The 16,543-nt window shown below is 34.7% G+C and overlaps 1 protein-coding gene across 1 annotated transcript in view; it reads right to left on the bottom strand.

Annotated features, from left to right (window-relative positions):
- The window catches only part of LOC124168827 (snRNA-activating protein complex subunit 4-like), a 35,164-nt gene that overhangs the window by 17,316 nt on the left and 1,305 nt on the right, over nt 1-16,543 (bottom strand). Inside the window, exons 4-8 of the mRNA XM_046547154.1 lie at nt 14,723-14,988; nt 11,993-12,100; nt 6,421-6,627; nt 4,151-4,398; nt 387-540 (exon numbers count right to left, since the gene is read on the bottom strand). Coding sequence (XP_046403110.1) covers nt 387-540; nt 4,151-4,398; nt 6,421-6,627; nt 11,993-12,100; nt 14,723-14,988 — 983 coding nt within the window. The remainder of the gene's footprint in view (nt 1-386; nt 541-4,150; nt 4,399-6,420; nt 6,628-11,992; nt 12,101-14,722; nt 14,989-16,543) is intronic.

Genomic DNA, 16,543 nt, shown 5'->3' with positions numbered 1-16,543 from the left:
TATCGACTCACCATTTTTAATACAACTCAAGAGTATTCAATAATTTATAAATGAAGAGTAGATAGAATCATTTCATGTCACCACTATGATTCTATACAATTTTTAATTGAGAAACACATACACATTTTTCCACTGCCAAAGCATGAAATTTGCTACAGCAAAGTCATTTTCTTCACTGGAGCCCTTTGTGCAGACTCCATTTTAGGAAGGTTTCATACTTACAGACGCTCATCAGAGAAGATTTTGCTCCATTTATGCGGTATTGGAAAGGATTGAAACAGGGGCGGTAACTCTATTATAAGGAGGTATTCGTAAAATTTTTCTGATTGGAGGTATTTTTATCAAGGGATTTTACAGTATGTTACAAGGATAAAAGTCATACTTACTGTAGCATCTGGGTTTTTACTGAGCCATTCCTCTAAAACCTTGTAACGATGACGAACTTGTGCACGGGACCTTGGTATATGATGCTCAGAAGCTATTACTTTCCAGTTCTTTCCATGTTTTTCCACAAGCTTTAGGAGCTGCATGTCTTCATCGCTATTTAAACAATTATTATGACCAAAAAATTAGAGCAACAGTAATAGAAAGCAATGAAGCATTTAAATTGCACTCTATAAAGGACAAAAGGATGACCAAGGAAGAGTATAAATGAAATAATAATTCTCTATTTCACTGTGATTTTGAATTCCTCTCAATAAATACAAAAAATGCAACATATAATACAACCAACTGCTTCATTGTTGTATACATATTATCCTAGACTTGAACCATGGTCTCTTCAATCACAAATGCACAAAATATGCTTTATCAAATTAATGTAATCTGCTAGATAAAGAATATTTCACAGTCCAAATTTGAATGCAAAAAGTACCTACTCAGTTCAAAAACAGTATAAAATACTATTCCAGCATTCTACTTGATGATAATCACATAATGGCACTCTCTCAAACGCTAGGTATCACCACATAAACCAATATTCATTATGCTACGGGAAAATATATTTATTGTGGAAGAAATTTAAAAAAATTCACTCCAAAGTTTTCTTCCAAAAGAGGCTTGGTCTCTGGATTTATACATACAAATTAGGACAGTGTTGGGATTTAAGAAGTTACAATCAGTGTATGCATCCCTGATAATGCATCCTTTTTTTAACAAATACTGTATCTCTTAATGTTATTTTTTTTATTAAATTGTGCAATTATTCACCATTCTATTACACTCTACTAGCTGACCCGGCAAATGTCGTACCGCCTAATTATCAATGAACAGTTTAGTTATACTATTTATAAATTAAGACAGGCTGTACTGATTTTAATAATTTTTTACCGATCATAATAAATTAAGAAAAAAAATTCAATGAAACTACAAAAATTAGCATTTTAATGGCTTGTTGGAAACAAATTTTCTTTACTCAGTCTACAAAGGGTAACGCACACGCAAATTTATTTCAACGAATTTTCAAATTTTTACGTCTTAACTTAGGAAATTTTAGACAATGTGGTTTTAAAAATCAATTAATAAATTCATCATTTTATGCATTCAGTTGTTGGCCTATCTGCATTTTTAACCATAAAAAATGTTTTTAGGCACAAGTCTTGCCCCGTTCTCGAGGCAAGTTTACACAATGCTTGCCTGATGATAGCTCAATATCTCGTGAAAATAGCCCCTAGAAGCAGCATTTACATGTCATGACTGGTGGTGCGCTACATATAACTCGTTTCAGAAAAGTGCACAGCGTAAACCTGCCCCGGTCTACCCTACACATTTGGCTTTATTCACGTGAGTCAAGTACCTCCTGATATACAACAGTTTTTGTTTTGTTATCAGGCGGAAGAACAAATAAAGCAGATGGTTTACCAACACAAGAATATACAATAAATTTGACTATGAGAAAAACATGGTGTTTCTAGACTCAGAGTACAAACACTCAACTTGTGATTTGATAATCGTCATCGCGAGTGCAACACAACTTGAAAATTGAATTCATTTTCACTCAAAGGGCATATTGGTTGGGACCATGGTAATCCTCATAATGAGAACTTCTCATCTTTGAATTTTTCATTGAATATAATTGTGTTAATCAATTGACTATCAGTTTTTTAAATCACAAAACGCTTTCCCTTGCATAGCTTTGGATGGTTCAGGTTTCAAACCATCGTGAACATCGAACCTACCTTCAGCTGTAAATTGTGCCATGGTAAGCCACGCACATCTAAGGACTTTAAAAATTCAGATGGATAGTGGGTGACTTCATCTTTGTTTGTTACACAGCTAATAGATTTGAATTAATACAGAGTACAAACTATTAGATCCAAATTTACCAAGTTTCAGTCATCCACATCTTCGTTCATAGCCAACAAAATTGCTCACTCAATCAACCTTTTGTGATTTTTGTGGTTATCAATCATATTCTTGAACACTTTATCGATAAGCTCATCTTTTGGTGACACGAAATTGAAAAGCTTCCAAGGAAATGAAATCAATCCGCTCGATTCGTAAACAGATACACGGCCATTACTGTTAGTCAACAATTGCTGGGAGATTTATTTACACACACGGTAGAGACATGTTTGTTGACAACTCGACTCGAGCTGGCTTAGCTGCTGGCTGAATTTGATTAAATAATTTTAATGTTATTTTAATATTTTAAATATTTTTTAACTATCGAAATATTTTAAATATTGTTAAGAAGCTCAGACATAAAATTAGTCAAAACAAAATACATACATCATCTAGTTTTGACCAACTTGATTGTTTTTACAGTGATACCAACTCCTTAAAAAAAATAACACTAAGATCAAGATCAATTTTTTTCGTGAACTGTCACTATTTTTTAATGTTTATTCTGTTATCCAGGGCTGAGACGAATCAAAAATAAATAAATATCATTAAAATCGGTAGAGCCGTTCTCAAGTTATAAATGGTGTAACTAACACGATTTTCGACTTTCTTTCCTAAATATAGATATATTGTCACCATCCATGTTTTTAAATTAAATTGATATATAAATACATAATAGAATATTACTATTATGTGAATACCATCATTGAGGCATTGCTGAAAATGGTGATAAAGTACATTTTATTCAACACAATATCGGAGCTTAGTATATTTTTCCAAGCATTTGTGCTGAAGAGTTCTGGGGGTAAAAACCTCCTGAAATGGTAGGGAGATAGTCTGACGTTTTCTCACCAAATTAACCATCCCAAAATTTATTCTGGCCTTGCCAAACTCATCATATTTTTACATTGGGAAAATTGAATACAGTGAGTCCTCGTTTAACGTCACTTATCGTTCCTGAAAAATGTGACGATAAACGAAATGACGTTAATCGAAGCATAATATCCCATAAGAAACAATGTGAAAAGTGAATATCGGCTCCTACACCTCACAATTCCTACGCGAAAAAAATGTTAGTGTATCATATCTGGGGCATTTTATACGATGGGAATGCCAAACTATCGCATAAATACGAGTTCCTGTCTTCATCGACAATAGCAGCAGTGACGTAAATCCTTCTTCATTTTTGTATCTTCCAGCAATTGCTTTTTGGCTTCGCTATGGTGGTCCCCCGGGCGAGCATCGCCTGGGCATCATCATCGCTGAAACATCGTCACAGTTACAGGAACCAAAATTATTGTGAACTCGGCGAAAGAAGTGACGACAAAAACTCCGCATTCTACAGGGAAAAATGCCTTGAAATCACTTTTTAGGTTCCTGAAAACCATTATGTCAAGTAAAACCTTGCGCACCTATGCAAGAATTCATTTTGCAGAAATTTTTGCTAAAACCGTAATCGCAATTAAGAATAAACACACCGTTTTACACTTTGCTTACACTGACTGTATTACCGCCCACAAAACGAACAACCTGCAACGTCTGCCGCTTCGCATTTTTTTCTCGCGCGAAATTTAAAAGCCTTGACGTTATCGCGAAGCGAAGGTGCGATAAACGAATGACGGTCTCAAAATTTTCGTGACGTTATCTTGAAATGACGTTAAACGGGGTGACGTAGAACAAGGACTCACTGTACATTATGGGTGAATGGAAAAAGTTATTGGCCTGGAAGGATGATAAATTTCCACAACATAAAACAGACTTACTTCTATAGCCCAGGCAGGCAAAAATAAAAATAAAATATACTTACACAGTAAACCGGCCTCTAGGACCTTCCCTTGACAGGACCATTTTATATCTGACACTTATTTGAACTGAATTTCGACCAGGTAAGAGCTCTGCGATTCTTCCAAAATCCTCACCAAAATGCTTCACCCCAGCAAGAATGAGGCAGTCTTCCTTCTCAGTGAAACGACCCTTTTTAATGGCAGGATTAAGACTGAACGTCCAACGATTGTAAATTTGAACCCTTGTTCTATTCTTCATGCACAAGGATATCTGAAAGTAAAGAAATAATGTAAATTAGTTACAATGTTCACCCTCGTGGACTTTTGGTACGCATCAAACTATACAACAAACTGCCAACAGGTCTTAAACCTGCGAATGACATTAATTTGTTTAAATTTAAATTGAAAACTATTACAGACGAAGATGCATTATTCAGTAATGTATACTATAATCATGCATTTTAGCTCTTTTATGTAAAATATATGCACAGATAAATATCCTAGTTGCTATGCTTGTATATTCTCATAATATTGTAATGCCTTATGTCTTGAACATTATTAATGTCCTACATCATTCGGCAAATAACGTTGTTATTATTTCCTGTGACACCATCAGTGTTTTTTTACCACTTGAGTGATAATGGTTCAATACAGGTAGAAATATCATTAAAATGAATTTTATCCACTTTGAAGCACCACATTTCCTGGCCTATTAGACAAACTGAGATTTAATAGGTTAGATTTCATGAAAATGATTCATTAAATCACACAGAAAAGGAACAAAGAACTTATCTTTAAAATAACAGATATTTCACTACCTCTACACTGCACTTAAACAATACAAGAGATACAAAGCATAGGCAAAGGGAAAGTTCTCTCCCTTACTGCAGAGCAGATGGAGTTCTGTGAACTGCCATGCTGGGTGGAATAAATTTACCACATAAACAAGCCTCTATCAGTTTAATTTGCAATTTACATTAAAAAGGAGAACTTTGTGCTTTCACATTAATATTTATTCACGACCATGGTTTCAACGTTAGACGTCATCATCAGGTAGACCAATTAAAATAAATTTTTAAATAAAATTAGTTTCAACGTTAGACGTCATCATCAGGTAGACCTGATGATGGCGTCTAACGTTGAAACCATGGTCGTGAATAAATATTAATGTGAAAGCACAAAGTTCTTCTTTTTAATGTTAATTATGAATCGCTTTCACCAAGTTACGCCTCAAACAATTAATTTGCAATTGTTAAAGGTATTACTGTCACAGAAATAGTATAACCCTTTTAGTATGAACTGACCCAAAACAGAGGTACTATCAACAATATTAATAAAGACAACGAAATTCTCAGTGAAGCAGATTGCCTTGGTAGAGGTAAAAGTTATACCCTTCGCCCATAAGGCACTAAATAAAGCAGGTGGTAGAAGAAATTCCACCTCAAAATTACTGTGTCAGAAATCACACAAAAAACAACTGCTACAATTTACTACTAGATTAAAAATTTATTTTAATTGACCTTTGATTGACACCATAGATTATAGATTTTTACATTAAAAAAAACAACTGCTACAATGTACTGCTTGTTATCAGGAATAATGGTAGAACTATTAAAAAAGTAAAGAAAATCAACTTAATTCCACCCTGTTCTCAAATTTGTGTGATCTATATTTAATCCTGAATAAACTAATATGTACTATCACCAAGTTCTATTAGGGGATAAATTGTATACCAAATCGAATCTTCAGCAATGACTGATATTTGAGTTAGAGAACAGGATGAGACTTACTCTGCTTTGTGTAGGAATTTTCACAACCTATAATTTTTTTGCCTACCAAAACATAGCTAGGTAGAGAGATAAAGACATTAGAAGCCCTCAAATTACCATTGTCGTCATGGATAATAGATGATTTGAAGGTGACAAGATTTGCTTACAAAGATGTTGTGCCACCCAAAAATATTTCCACAAACACTGCACATCATAATGGCCTATAAATACTCTCAAATCATTTAGAAGCCAAAAATTTAGCCTAATGTTAAAATAAATTTGACTTTATCTCAAAATTAAGGCTAATAGGCTTCCTAAAGCAAGACTTCTCACATTGCAAGACATTTTTTTCTTTGGATACAGAGTGTCAAACAACTGAGGTTCCACAGCATTAAAACATGTTGGCTATTCCTCATAAGTATAAGTTCAATGACTGTAATTAATATGTATATTAAATAAAATGATTTTCTCAGAAAAATTATGAACAAAAGCAGCCATGGAGAGCATCCAAACATTTGACTTACCGTAGCCCAGGGAATATAATCTTCAATTCGACTATTCTCAACTAAATACTTTAACATTTTATCCTCATCCTCAGTCCAGCGACTATTCAATAAATCAGTATTTAACTTGCGCTGATACTGAATCACGCATTGAAACTCAGAACGATTTGTGTTGAGTGCTGATGCGATTTCAGCCCAATTTTGCTTTTTGTATTTCTTCACAATTTCCTGGAAAAATTAAAATATGTACTATGCAAAAATAATATTATTGCTATTCACATTATGATTTAAATAAAACTTCAAGTTCAATGTCATAAATATCAAACTATCAACAAAAAATAAAACAATTTGTTTAGAAAAATAAGTCAGTCATGGTTGAGCTTCCACGCGAGACAGACGTGGGCTGGTGCTTCGCTCGAGACAGGCAGGTGCCTTAGTGATGTGTTCAGTTGCGTCCAGAGTATAAGTGCATTCAATTACGAGGATAACTTCCTACTCAATTTAGAAGCTCGAGTTACTAATATTAAGTGGAAACCGCAGTTTAAAATGGCTAATTGCAGTGTATGTAATGTGAATGTTCTTAAGCGCCAGCTAAGGATTACCTGCAGTGAATGTCAAACTCAGTGTCACGCTACTTGTGTTCACTTGTCCAAAGAGGATATCGAGTATATTGGCGCTGAAAAGCAAAGTTGGCGTTGTCCTACCTGTGCTGCGGAAAAACGTAAGAGCATGTCAGTAGTTCCACTGACGGATACGGACACTGCTAGTATCTCTCATATTATAAACCTTCTAGAAGAAGCTAAAGAGGACAGGAAACGCATGGAATTGGACTTGAACAAGGCTATTGAGTTTGTGCACAATAGATTAGATGAAAATACTAAAGTGCTTCAAGAAAACTCAACGCAGATTGCTGAATATTTAGCGACAATAGACTTACTTAGGCAAGAAAATGTTGGCTTAAAATCTCGAGTGAGTGAATTAGAAAAGAGGTTAGACGACCAAGAGCAATATTCTCGCGTTAATGACCTTGAAATACACGGCATTCCCCAGCAACCAAATGAAAATACCTTAGAAATCGTGAAAAGTGTGGGGGACGCCCTTGGTGTTAAAATAACCGATGATATGGTGAACACATGCCACCGATTGGGAAAGAAGGGACACGAAGGCGGAACGAGAGGTATCATAGTCAAATTCGTCCGTAGGTATACAAAAGAAGAAATTCTTCAAAAGAGGCGAGTGAAAAGGACCTTCTCCACACGGCACCTGGGCTTGGCGACCGATACTCCGGTGTACATAAACGAGAGCCTGAGTCCAGGTCGGAGGAGACTCTTCGCTGCTGCGCGTCTTGCGAAGAAAGAAAAGGGATACAAATATTTATGGCTAAGGCATGGGACAATACTCATGAGGAAGAAGGAGAATGATCAAGTAATCACTCTGAAATCCTCTGATGACCTGGAGAAACTGTAAGCATTCTGTGAGTGAGTTATGTATGTCTTCAACCTATCTTTACTAACAAAATGCAGAGTACTGTTAATGATAATGGATTTAATGGTGGCAGGTTCCTTGTCTTGCATCAAAATATAAGAAGTCTAAGAGCTAATTTTGATAAATTTGTATTTCAACTAATTAATCTCGATATAAAACCCGCTGTAATTGTTTTGACAGAAATTTGGGTCAATGACACTGAAGTATCTATGTATCAAATAACTGGCTATCGGAGTTTTGATGTGTGTAACAATAACTATAGGGCTGGAGGAGTTATTGCATATGTAGCAGATACTTATGAGTGTTCTTCTATTGATCTGGGTGAATTAAAAACTGCTGATATGGTTAAAATATCAGTAGGGATAAATGATTCTTCTTGGATAAGCATTATTGGTGTATATAGACTTAATTTTAATCCTGTTGAACATTTTTTGAGTGAATTGGAGAATGTATTAACCATCTCTAGTGAGAGGAATTTAATTGTAATTGGTGATATTAATTTATGTATATTACAACCCAACGATATTTCCTTTGAATATCAAACCCTTATGGCTAGTCATGGACTGGACCAGCTTATTCGAGTACCAACTAGAATTAGCAAAACGGGTAGTACATGTATAGATCACATTTTTTGCAGAAGTAGAGATAACTATAAGTATGAGGGAAGAGCGGACGATTGGGGTTTAACAGACCATCATGCTGTATCATGTTCTTTAAATATTAATGTACCCATTAATATATACGAACGAGTTTATCGAAGCCATTGCCGGATAAACTTTAACCATCTAAATAATAGTTTGCTAAGATGTGACTGGAATGATGTTTATTCACAACAAAATGTCAATGAAGCCTATGAAATATTTATAAATAAACTGAAATGCTGCATTGAAAAAGCTGAATACGTGTCAGACAGTAACAGATCGGGAGGAATGAAGAGGCCATGGATGACTTACGCTTTGTGCGGGAGAATTTCTAGGCGAAATTTTCTGTATAAAAAAATGAGGAAACACCCTGAAAATGAAAAGCTAAATAGGTACTACGTATCGTACACGCAAAGATTAGAATATGATATTAAAAAGCGCAAAGAAAAGTATTACAGGGACCTATTTGATAGTAATGTCAATAATACCGCTGCTCAATGGCGCATTTTAGATTCACTCACGGGAGGAAAGCAAGGAAATGAGAATTGTGTAAAAATTAGAACTAGTAATGGTATCGTTGTCACTAAGTGCCAGGACATTGTAAACGAATTTAGTTCACATTATGGTAAAGTAATTCAAGAATTGACCCAGAACAATTATTTTGAAAGTAATACGAATAAATACAAAGAAATATTCCCAACCTCCAATTCAATTGACTCACTGTTTTTTGTTCCTACTGATGCGAAAGAAATTAGCAGCATTATTAAGGAATTAAAGTCTAAAAAATCTAAAGGTGTTGATAATATTTCCACACAAGTTATAAAAGAAGTAAATGCAAATATTTCGGAGGTCCTTGCCCATATTGCTAATCTAAGTATGTATACTGGAATATTTCCTAAACAATTAAAAACTGCAATAGTGATACCAATTTTTAAAAAAGGTGATAAAATGAACGTAAATAATTACAGACCAATATCCCTATTATCTGTATTTGCTAAAATAATAGAAAAAGTTGTTAAAGTCAGACTTCTTAAATTTCTAAATCAGCATAGTTTTTTCAATAAAAACCAATTTGGATTTATGAGTGGTAAGAGTACAGAGGATGCATTATTAAAATTCTGTTCAGAGCTGAACGACGGACTGAATAAGAACTGTAGAGTTGCTGGCTTATTTGTAGACATTACCAAAGCCTTTGACTCCATTAATCATAACATACTAATGAATCGATTATGGGAAGCGGGTATACGTGGAACCGCATATGATTGGTTTCAAAGTTATCTTTGTGATCGAGATCAATGTGTGCGTCTCAAAAATTGCTACAGTGAAAAGATTCGACTCACCTGTGGTGTCCCACAGGGTTCTGTGTTGGGACCCATACTGTTTTTAATATATGTAAACAATTTATGTGCTGGCAGGTTTAAAGGTCAATTAACGTCATTCGCAGATGACACTGCACTAAGTTACTCTGTTAATAGTGTTGATGATCTATATGAACACATACAAAGTGATCTATTAACACTCAATATGTGGTTTTCGGCTAATTATATGTTGTTAAGTGAAAAAACGAAATATATTATGTTTAGCATGAGTAAACCTACCTCGAACAAAAGTAAACTATACTATCAATGTGCAAATTGTATAAAAGATAATGTTACTTCCTGTGATAAATGTATTTTGATCGAACAGGTTAGTCACATAAAATATTTAGGTATATATTTTGACCAAAATTGTAAATGGAAGTCTCACATAAATAAATTAAAATCAGAAATGATTACTATTGTAAGAAAATTCTACTTCCTCAGATACATATGCCCTGAATCAGTGTTAAAAATGGTATATTATGCTCTCGTTAATTCAAGATTGCAATACGGAATAGCCTGCTGGGGTGGAGCATATTTTATCAACATTAAACCATTGATAGTGGCGCAAAAAAGGGTTATCAGGGTTATAACACGATCGTATAGGAAAAGCCACTCATTTCCTCTATTCAAAAAATTAGATGTCCTCCCACTAAGGCATTTATTCATTTATAAAGTCCTTAGAATATTCTATAACCGTAGTGGTGAAAAGGCCCGACCACAAAACTATGACATTAGAGCTTGGAGAAACTTCCATATACCTAGGCCGACGACCGAAATTTATCGATCATACAATTACTTAGGGCCTAAATTGTTTAGCATGTTGCCGAGTAATGTAGCAAACTCGGAAAAAAGATGGGGATTTAAATCCGCCGTTAAAAAATGGCTTATGATGTGTGAGGAAGTAGAGTTTCTACTAAGAAAGGTGGGTTAAAAAGTTTACAATAAAAGGTATATTGTATATTCTATGTATGTAATTATGCGTTTATATAAGAAAAATAGTTATCCTTGTCCAAATATTTGAAATACGTTTTGTAATAATGAATGCAATCGGCAATAGAACAAATAACTGAATACAAAGAAATTTTACTTCTCATGTGTGCTAGCACCAGACCTATGTAAAAAGTTTATGATGGTAGCCCCAAAACTACTAAAAGGGGTACCTATATATTCCAAAATATTTAAGTATGTTCTAAAATGTAATATTTGATTGTAAATGGAATAAATTATATATTATTATTATTATAAATAAGGATATTGTTCAAAGTAAAAAGGAAGCACTTTAAATACCTTATGCTGAGATGTCCCACTAAAGTAATTTTAAATGAATGGAGAATAACTTGATTGATATGAAGAGTTTGACAGGGTTTAGCTGGGGCAATTTTAATACCTGACTACAAGCTCTTTCATGCAGATGTGTTTGATGTATTGGTAGGATTGCATTTGAAGGCATACAACTTATGTTTGTTGAGTTGCCAAGGTTTTGTTAGATTTAAGGGAGACTTCGTTGAAAATAGATGGAAGGCTACTACGTATTTTGAAAAATAAATCCATTATGCTAATTAAAAGATATACACTTTGTTGAATGATGACAACATGTGATCAATGTTACATTGTCCATTTCTGGTTCACTGCCTGTTATTCAAGATAAGATTACACTATGTTGCACTCTTATTAAGGTCCAACTTGAAAAACTAATATATAATCTTAGAGCTGGACCTTACCTGAAAAAGCTAAAAGGATATATCTTCACTGAATCACTAGTATAGCACATAAAGGGCAAAAACTCCAAAGAAAGAAAATCAATAGGAGATCCCAGTTCGAACCAAGGTAAATGGTTTAACCTCAGTGGAATTTTTGACAAAGTATTTTGCTGATATAATTTAGGACATTCTCAGTCTTCTGGACATTCTCAGTCTTCTAGACTAAATATCGAGTTCCTCCAATGAAACAGTCATATGACCTAAGTTTCAATCCATACCATCAATAACAGGTGACTTATATCTCTGGATAAAATGCGACAGTGGCAATTTCTCCTCTGAACATATTTGCTGTTGCATAATTACGCACTTAATGATAATATACAAACATAAAATCATGTCTACTTACACTCAAAGCTTCATTCTCCGAACGAGTCCAATGCTTCCGGTTAATTGATGGATGCCTGCATAGCTTCCACATAGCCTCAATCTCCTCTGAACTCCTTTGATCCCCAAACTTAGACAAAAGGTAATTTTGTTATCCAATAAATCACAAAAATAAAACTAGAACATGTGTTGAAAATCTGATACAACACAATAGTTTCCACCAAAGTGAAAAAAAAGGTTAGAAATAGAATCAGTTTTAACTTTCAGAAAAGATTACGATGATACGGGCATAGTGCATAGATAGTAGAATACATTATTAGCAAGAAGGGAAAAGGAAGAAGTTATGAAAAAAGTTAATCATCAGTAAAATGAAGTGGTATACTAACTGTTCAGGAATATGACATATCCTTCTTGAAAAGGCTTCTCGAGGTAGCTATTTGCCTTGTTATTCAATGCAATACTCATAGTCAATAATTCATCAACACTAATAATTCAAAACTATTTAAGTTACTTTTCTCTTTGAATCTATAGAATTCTTACAATGAATTATAATTTTAAGTAAACAACATCATTGCTGATAGTAAGAAATATATAAGAGTAAAAAATCCAACAATTCTGCGTAGTAGAACACAGCTCGAGCCTATAGCTGCAAATTGAGGCAGGTTGGAAGAGATAATTAATAATAGGATGGTTTCCTATTATTTTTTTATTGCCTAAATCGAAAGATTATTACTCCTGGAGTACGTATTTCACGTTTTTAGATTTTTAAATGACGATATCTATTTTTCACGATTAAATGAAAATTGAAAATTTTCAAGCGTGCGAAAACGCGATGGCTACGTAGGAATGACGGGAGAAAGGCCTTGTGACGTATTTCTAGTTCCCCCAGTCGCCATGTGAGGTGACCTTGGGACGAGGCTTGAGCGCTGATACGACGCAGGCTGCTAGCAGGTAGCGCTTGGCTTAAATAAGGATTATTAATACCTTATCACACGAAGGAAACTTTCCGACCATAGACAGTTTTAATAGGTGATTATAAAGAGATGTTTCCCTGAGCTCTGTGCATCATGCATGCATTGGTAATCTCAGACGATGTAAAACTCCTATCTACTCGTATAGAAACTAGGTCCCTGTGACGTCACGTGGAGTGGTATCGCATGGGCGCCAATCTAGCCTTTTTCAAATGAGGTTAAAATTGACTGTTGCCATTCGTCCAAACTGGGATTTCTAAAACCAAATAATTTGTATATTATGAACACACTAATGGTGGGTAAGGAATCGCAATCAATGCACTTCGTTTTCTTTGATGAAGGAAACTACCCTATTCATTGGAATGAACAGAATGAATTGAATCATGCTTTTCAGGTGAATTCATTCAAAATGAATGAAATATTTCACAATGAACGATGAATCCAAATCTGGTTGTGTTGCCAGAGAATCAAGAGATGCAGCCACACCAGCCAAATATACAGTGGAACCTTGATCCATCGTTTTTCAGGGGGATGGATGAAAAAAAAATGATGAATGTGGGGAAACGATCGATACGGGCATGTTTGACCAGGTTGCCTATGTCCCAGGAAATGCTGGATTTTTGCTAATTATGATATGTATTCATTAATTGATTCAAACAAGATTTTAGCTGATTACAGGAATATTGTTACTTTATCGAAACACTTGGGTCATATTGTTGATTCGACTTATATCTCTTTCAAATATCCTAAAGGAACTTGCTAAAAAATGTTTGCACTCCACTAGGAATTTCCACGGCTATTATGCAGTTCTGTCTGATGTAAAAATCCTTATCCATCAAATGCCATTTCAAGCACACGTATTCACGAGAGAAGTGTGCGTGTTATGCCTCAACCAACTGCTTTTGCCGACGCAGTGATTGGTTATGAGATGGTTCAAGAAGGCCCAAAATAGTTTACTATTTGAAATATTCCTAACGATCAATGCGGGAACGATAGATCGGGGTTCTACTGTAGTTCATTCTTAATGAATGATTTACATTCATTGTATTAAGGTTGTAGCACATTTTGATTTTGTCACAATCATGACCAGGAAAATACGAGGGGAACTAGAGAGTTAGCCCTTGAGTATTATGCCAGCAGTATCTGATAACAACAATCTCATTCAGCCTCTGCACAAAACTGTTGTTATTCCTCTCATACCCTTCTCCCACTCAAATAGCCACTACAACACCATCCTCATTTCCAACGTTTTTTAAATTATTACTCCAATTTCCTTTAGCAGCAAATTAAGGCCATCAAGAAATGGATGTAAAAGTTAAGAAAGTCCTGAGTTACAGTCCCAGCTTAATGACAGGGTAGGGATCAGAAAGTCCGCTGTTTAGCAATTTCATGGTTAATCGGGACCCTACATTTGGGTTAGGAATTAATGGCAGGCAACCTGCATGGTACATGGTTTTTTTTTCATTTTCTTGCACTTCTTTATAGTGTTTGCATGCACAGTATTATTCCTATTACAGTGTACTGCAGTAATTTGGTATGAATTTTCTTTTAGAGTTAAATTGTAGCATGTACAATAGTACATAATTTTTTTTGATTAATGAAGTCCACCGTAACTTCGAGTTGTTGTTAAATGGGTCATTGTTAAGTAAGGATTAATTATAATTGTAAAATCTTCTGATTTTCCCTCCTTTTCTTTCTCCTGCTCCAATGTGATCCATCTTTTACCCAAATTTCCCATTGATAGACACCATGGAGTTGTAATGCTCCACAAAATGGCTCACCTCCAAAGATGCAATTTTCATCCAGTCATACTCAGTATTTACATCTCCCACTAAAACCTTTGTATTCATGTCCTTCACTGCCTCCATGAGTTCCTCAATCTTCCTCAGTTTTTCATTCAACTCAGCTGTTTTTTCCTTTGGGAGATTTGGAAGATTTACAAACTCTTCCATAATTGCACCTCTTTGTACCATATAGCCAGTAGTCTTCTTTTCAATTGCATTACTTCTTATTCCCCTTTCAAGCTTTAAACAATCTGATGCATTCCCTTAAATATAAACAAAAATTAAAATGCAAATTATGAGCTTATTCAATGAAATATTAAAAAACAAGCCTTCAAGGCAAAAAATTCAGATACTTCCACAAATGTCTACGCCAAAAATATACAATAGGGATGTGCGAGTAGTACTTTTTGATCTCCAGTCGAGTTGAAAACTACTCACGTGTATTGAGTTGAGTAGAGCCCAGTATGGTAATTTCTGGACCAGGCAATACAACAACACACGCTCAAACATATTCTCATTTTTCCAATCCCCAAGTAAATTTTCTTTTCTGAATGCTTAGCATGATGTAAAAAGGAAAAGATAATGAGGAATGTTGATGGTAATTATCAGAATTAGGATATGAATGAAACTTTGTGCCTTAAATAGTTCCACGAGCACAATTGAAATGAATTAACCTCTAGTGATATGTCAAAAATTTAATTAATACATGTATCCAAACTGCTAGAAAGAGCCCTGAGTAAAGTAAACAATTGTAATAAGGATTAAATTCGTAAATGAATCATGTAATATTTGATTCTTTCAAATTCTCATACAGAAATGCCAATTTTTCTAAATGCTCAAGCTGCAGATTTTCACATCTCCATGTTACAGTATAACTGCCTGCAGAAAATTGCCTTTCCGTACACATTTGTGTGGCTGGACAAATACACAAGCAAAAATTGCAAGATTTGAGAGCCATGGGAATTTTTATTAAAAATTATACCAACGATTTTTATGGATCTTGAAACTTCTTGAAATTTAAGAAAAAGTTTTTTTCTTACTTTCTTAGTGACTCCTGTCTTTTAAGTTCAAGAGGGAAAATAAATGCAGCAAAGGAATAAACGAAAATTAACATCAGTCTCCTCTTGTGATATCCCAACCAGTCCCAACTTGTGATATCAAACACACGGGAAATACGGTCATTGTCCGCTAAAACCTAAAAGTTACGTATTCTTTAATAGAAATCTCAAAAAATTTTGTGTATTACCTCAACGTTTGAGAAAATAAAATTGTGTAGGGTATGAAAATATCACATAAGAAAGTATGAGCGAAGCAGTGGTCCACTCCAATTACTTCAACAGCATTGCTGGGCCGGAAATGGCACTGTCATAGGTTAATAGCCTTCTTGAGAGCTCTTTGGTTATTGATTCCCAACATCCGAGATGGCATAATTCTGCTGAAAGCTAACAGAATCAATTCCAGCTATCTCTTGGATAACATTGCATGATGCAACTGTTTAGAATGGTATCTGAAATATGGTTACTGCTGTTGCACTGTGATTTGAAGCATCTTACCAATACCAATTCAAGACTCGGCATACCATTGCTACACATCTCGTAACAAGCAGCCATGGTTGCATGGTTTTTGACAAACAAGATCCAATAATTATTTTGCGAATTTAATTTGAAAAATTACATTCAAATAAGCAACTCAAGGCAAACCCAGACCATAATACCCTATGAAATACCAGCGATATAAAAGAAAAGATGTAACAATAGGTGAACATGGGAACTGACGGGCTTCACCCTTCACCTCCACACATACAGTGCACCTGATATT

The sequence above is a fragment of the Ischnura elegans genome, chromosome 12 (genome assembly GCF_921293095.1).
Source record: "Ischnura elegans chromosome 12, ioIscEleg1.1, whole genome shotgun sequence".
In the NCBI taxonomy this organism is placed as follows: Eukaryota; Metazoa; Arthropoda; class Insecta; order Odonata; family Coenagrionidae; genus Ischnura; species Ischnura elegans.
The sequence above is the reverse complement of the archived record's forward strand: the minus strand, read 5'-3'. Positions and strand labels throughout refer to the sequence as shown.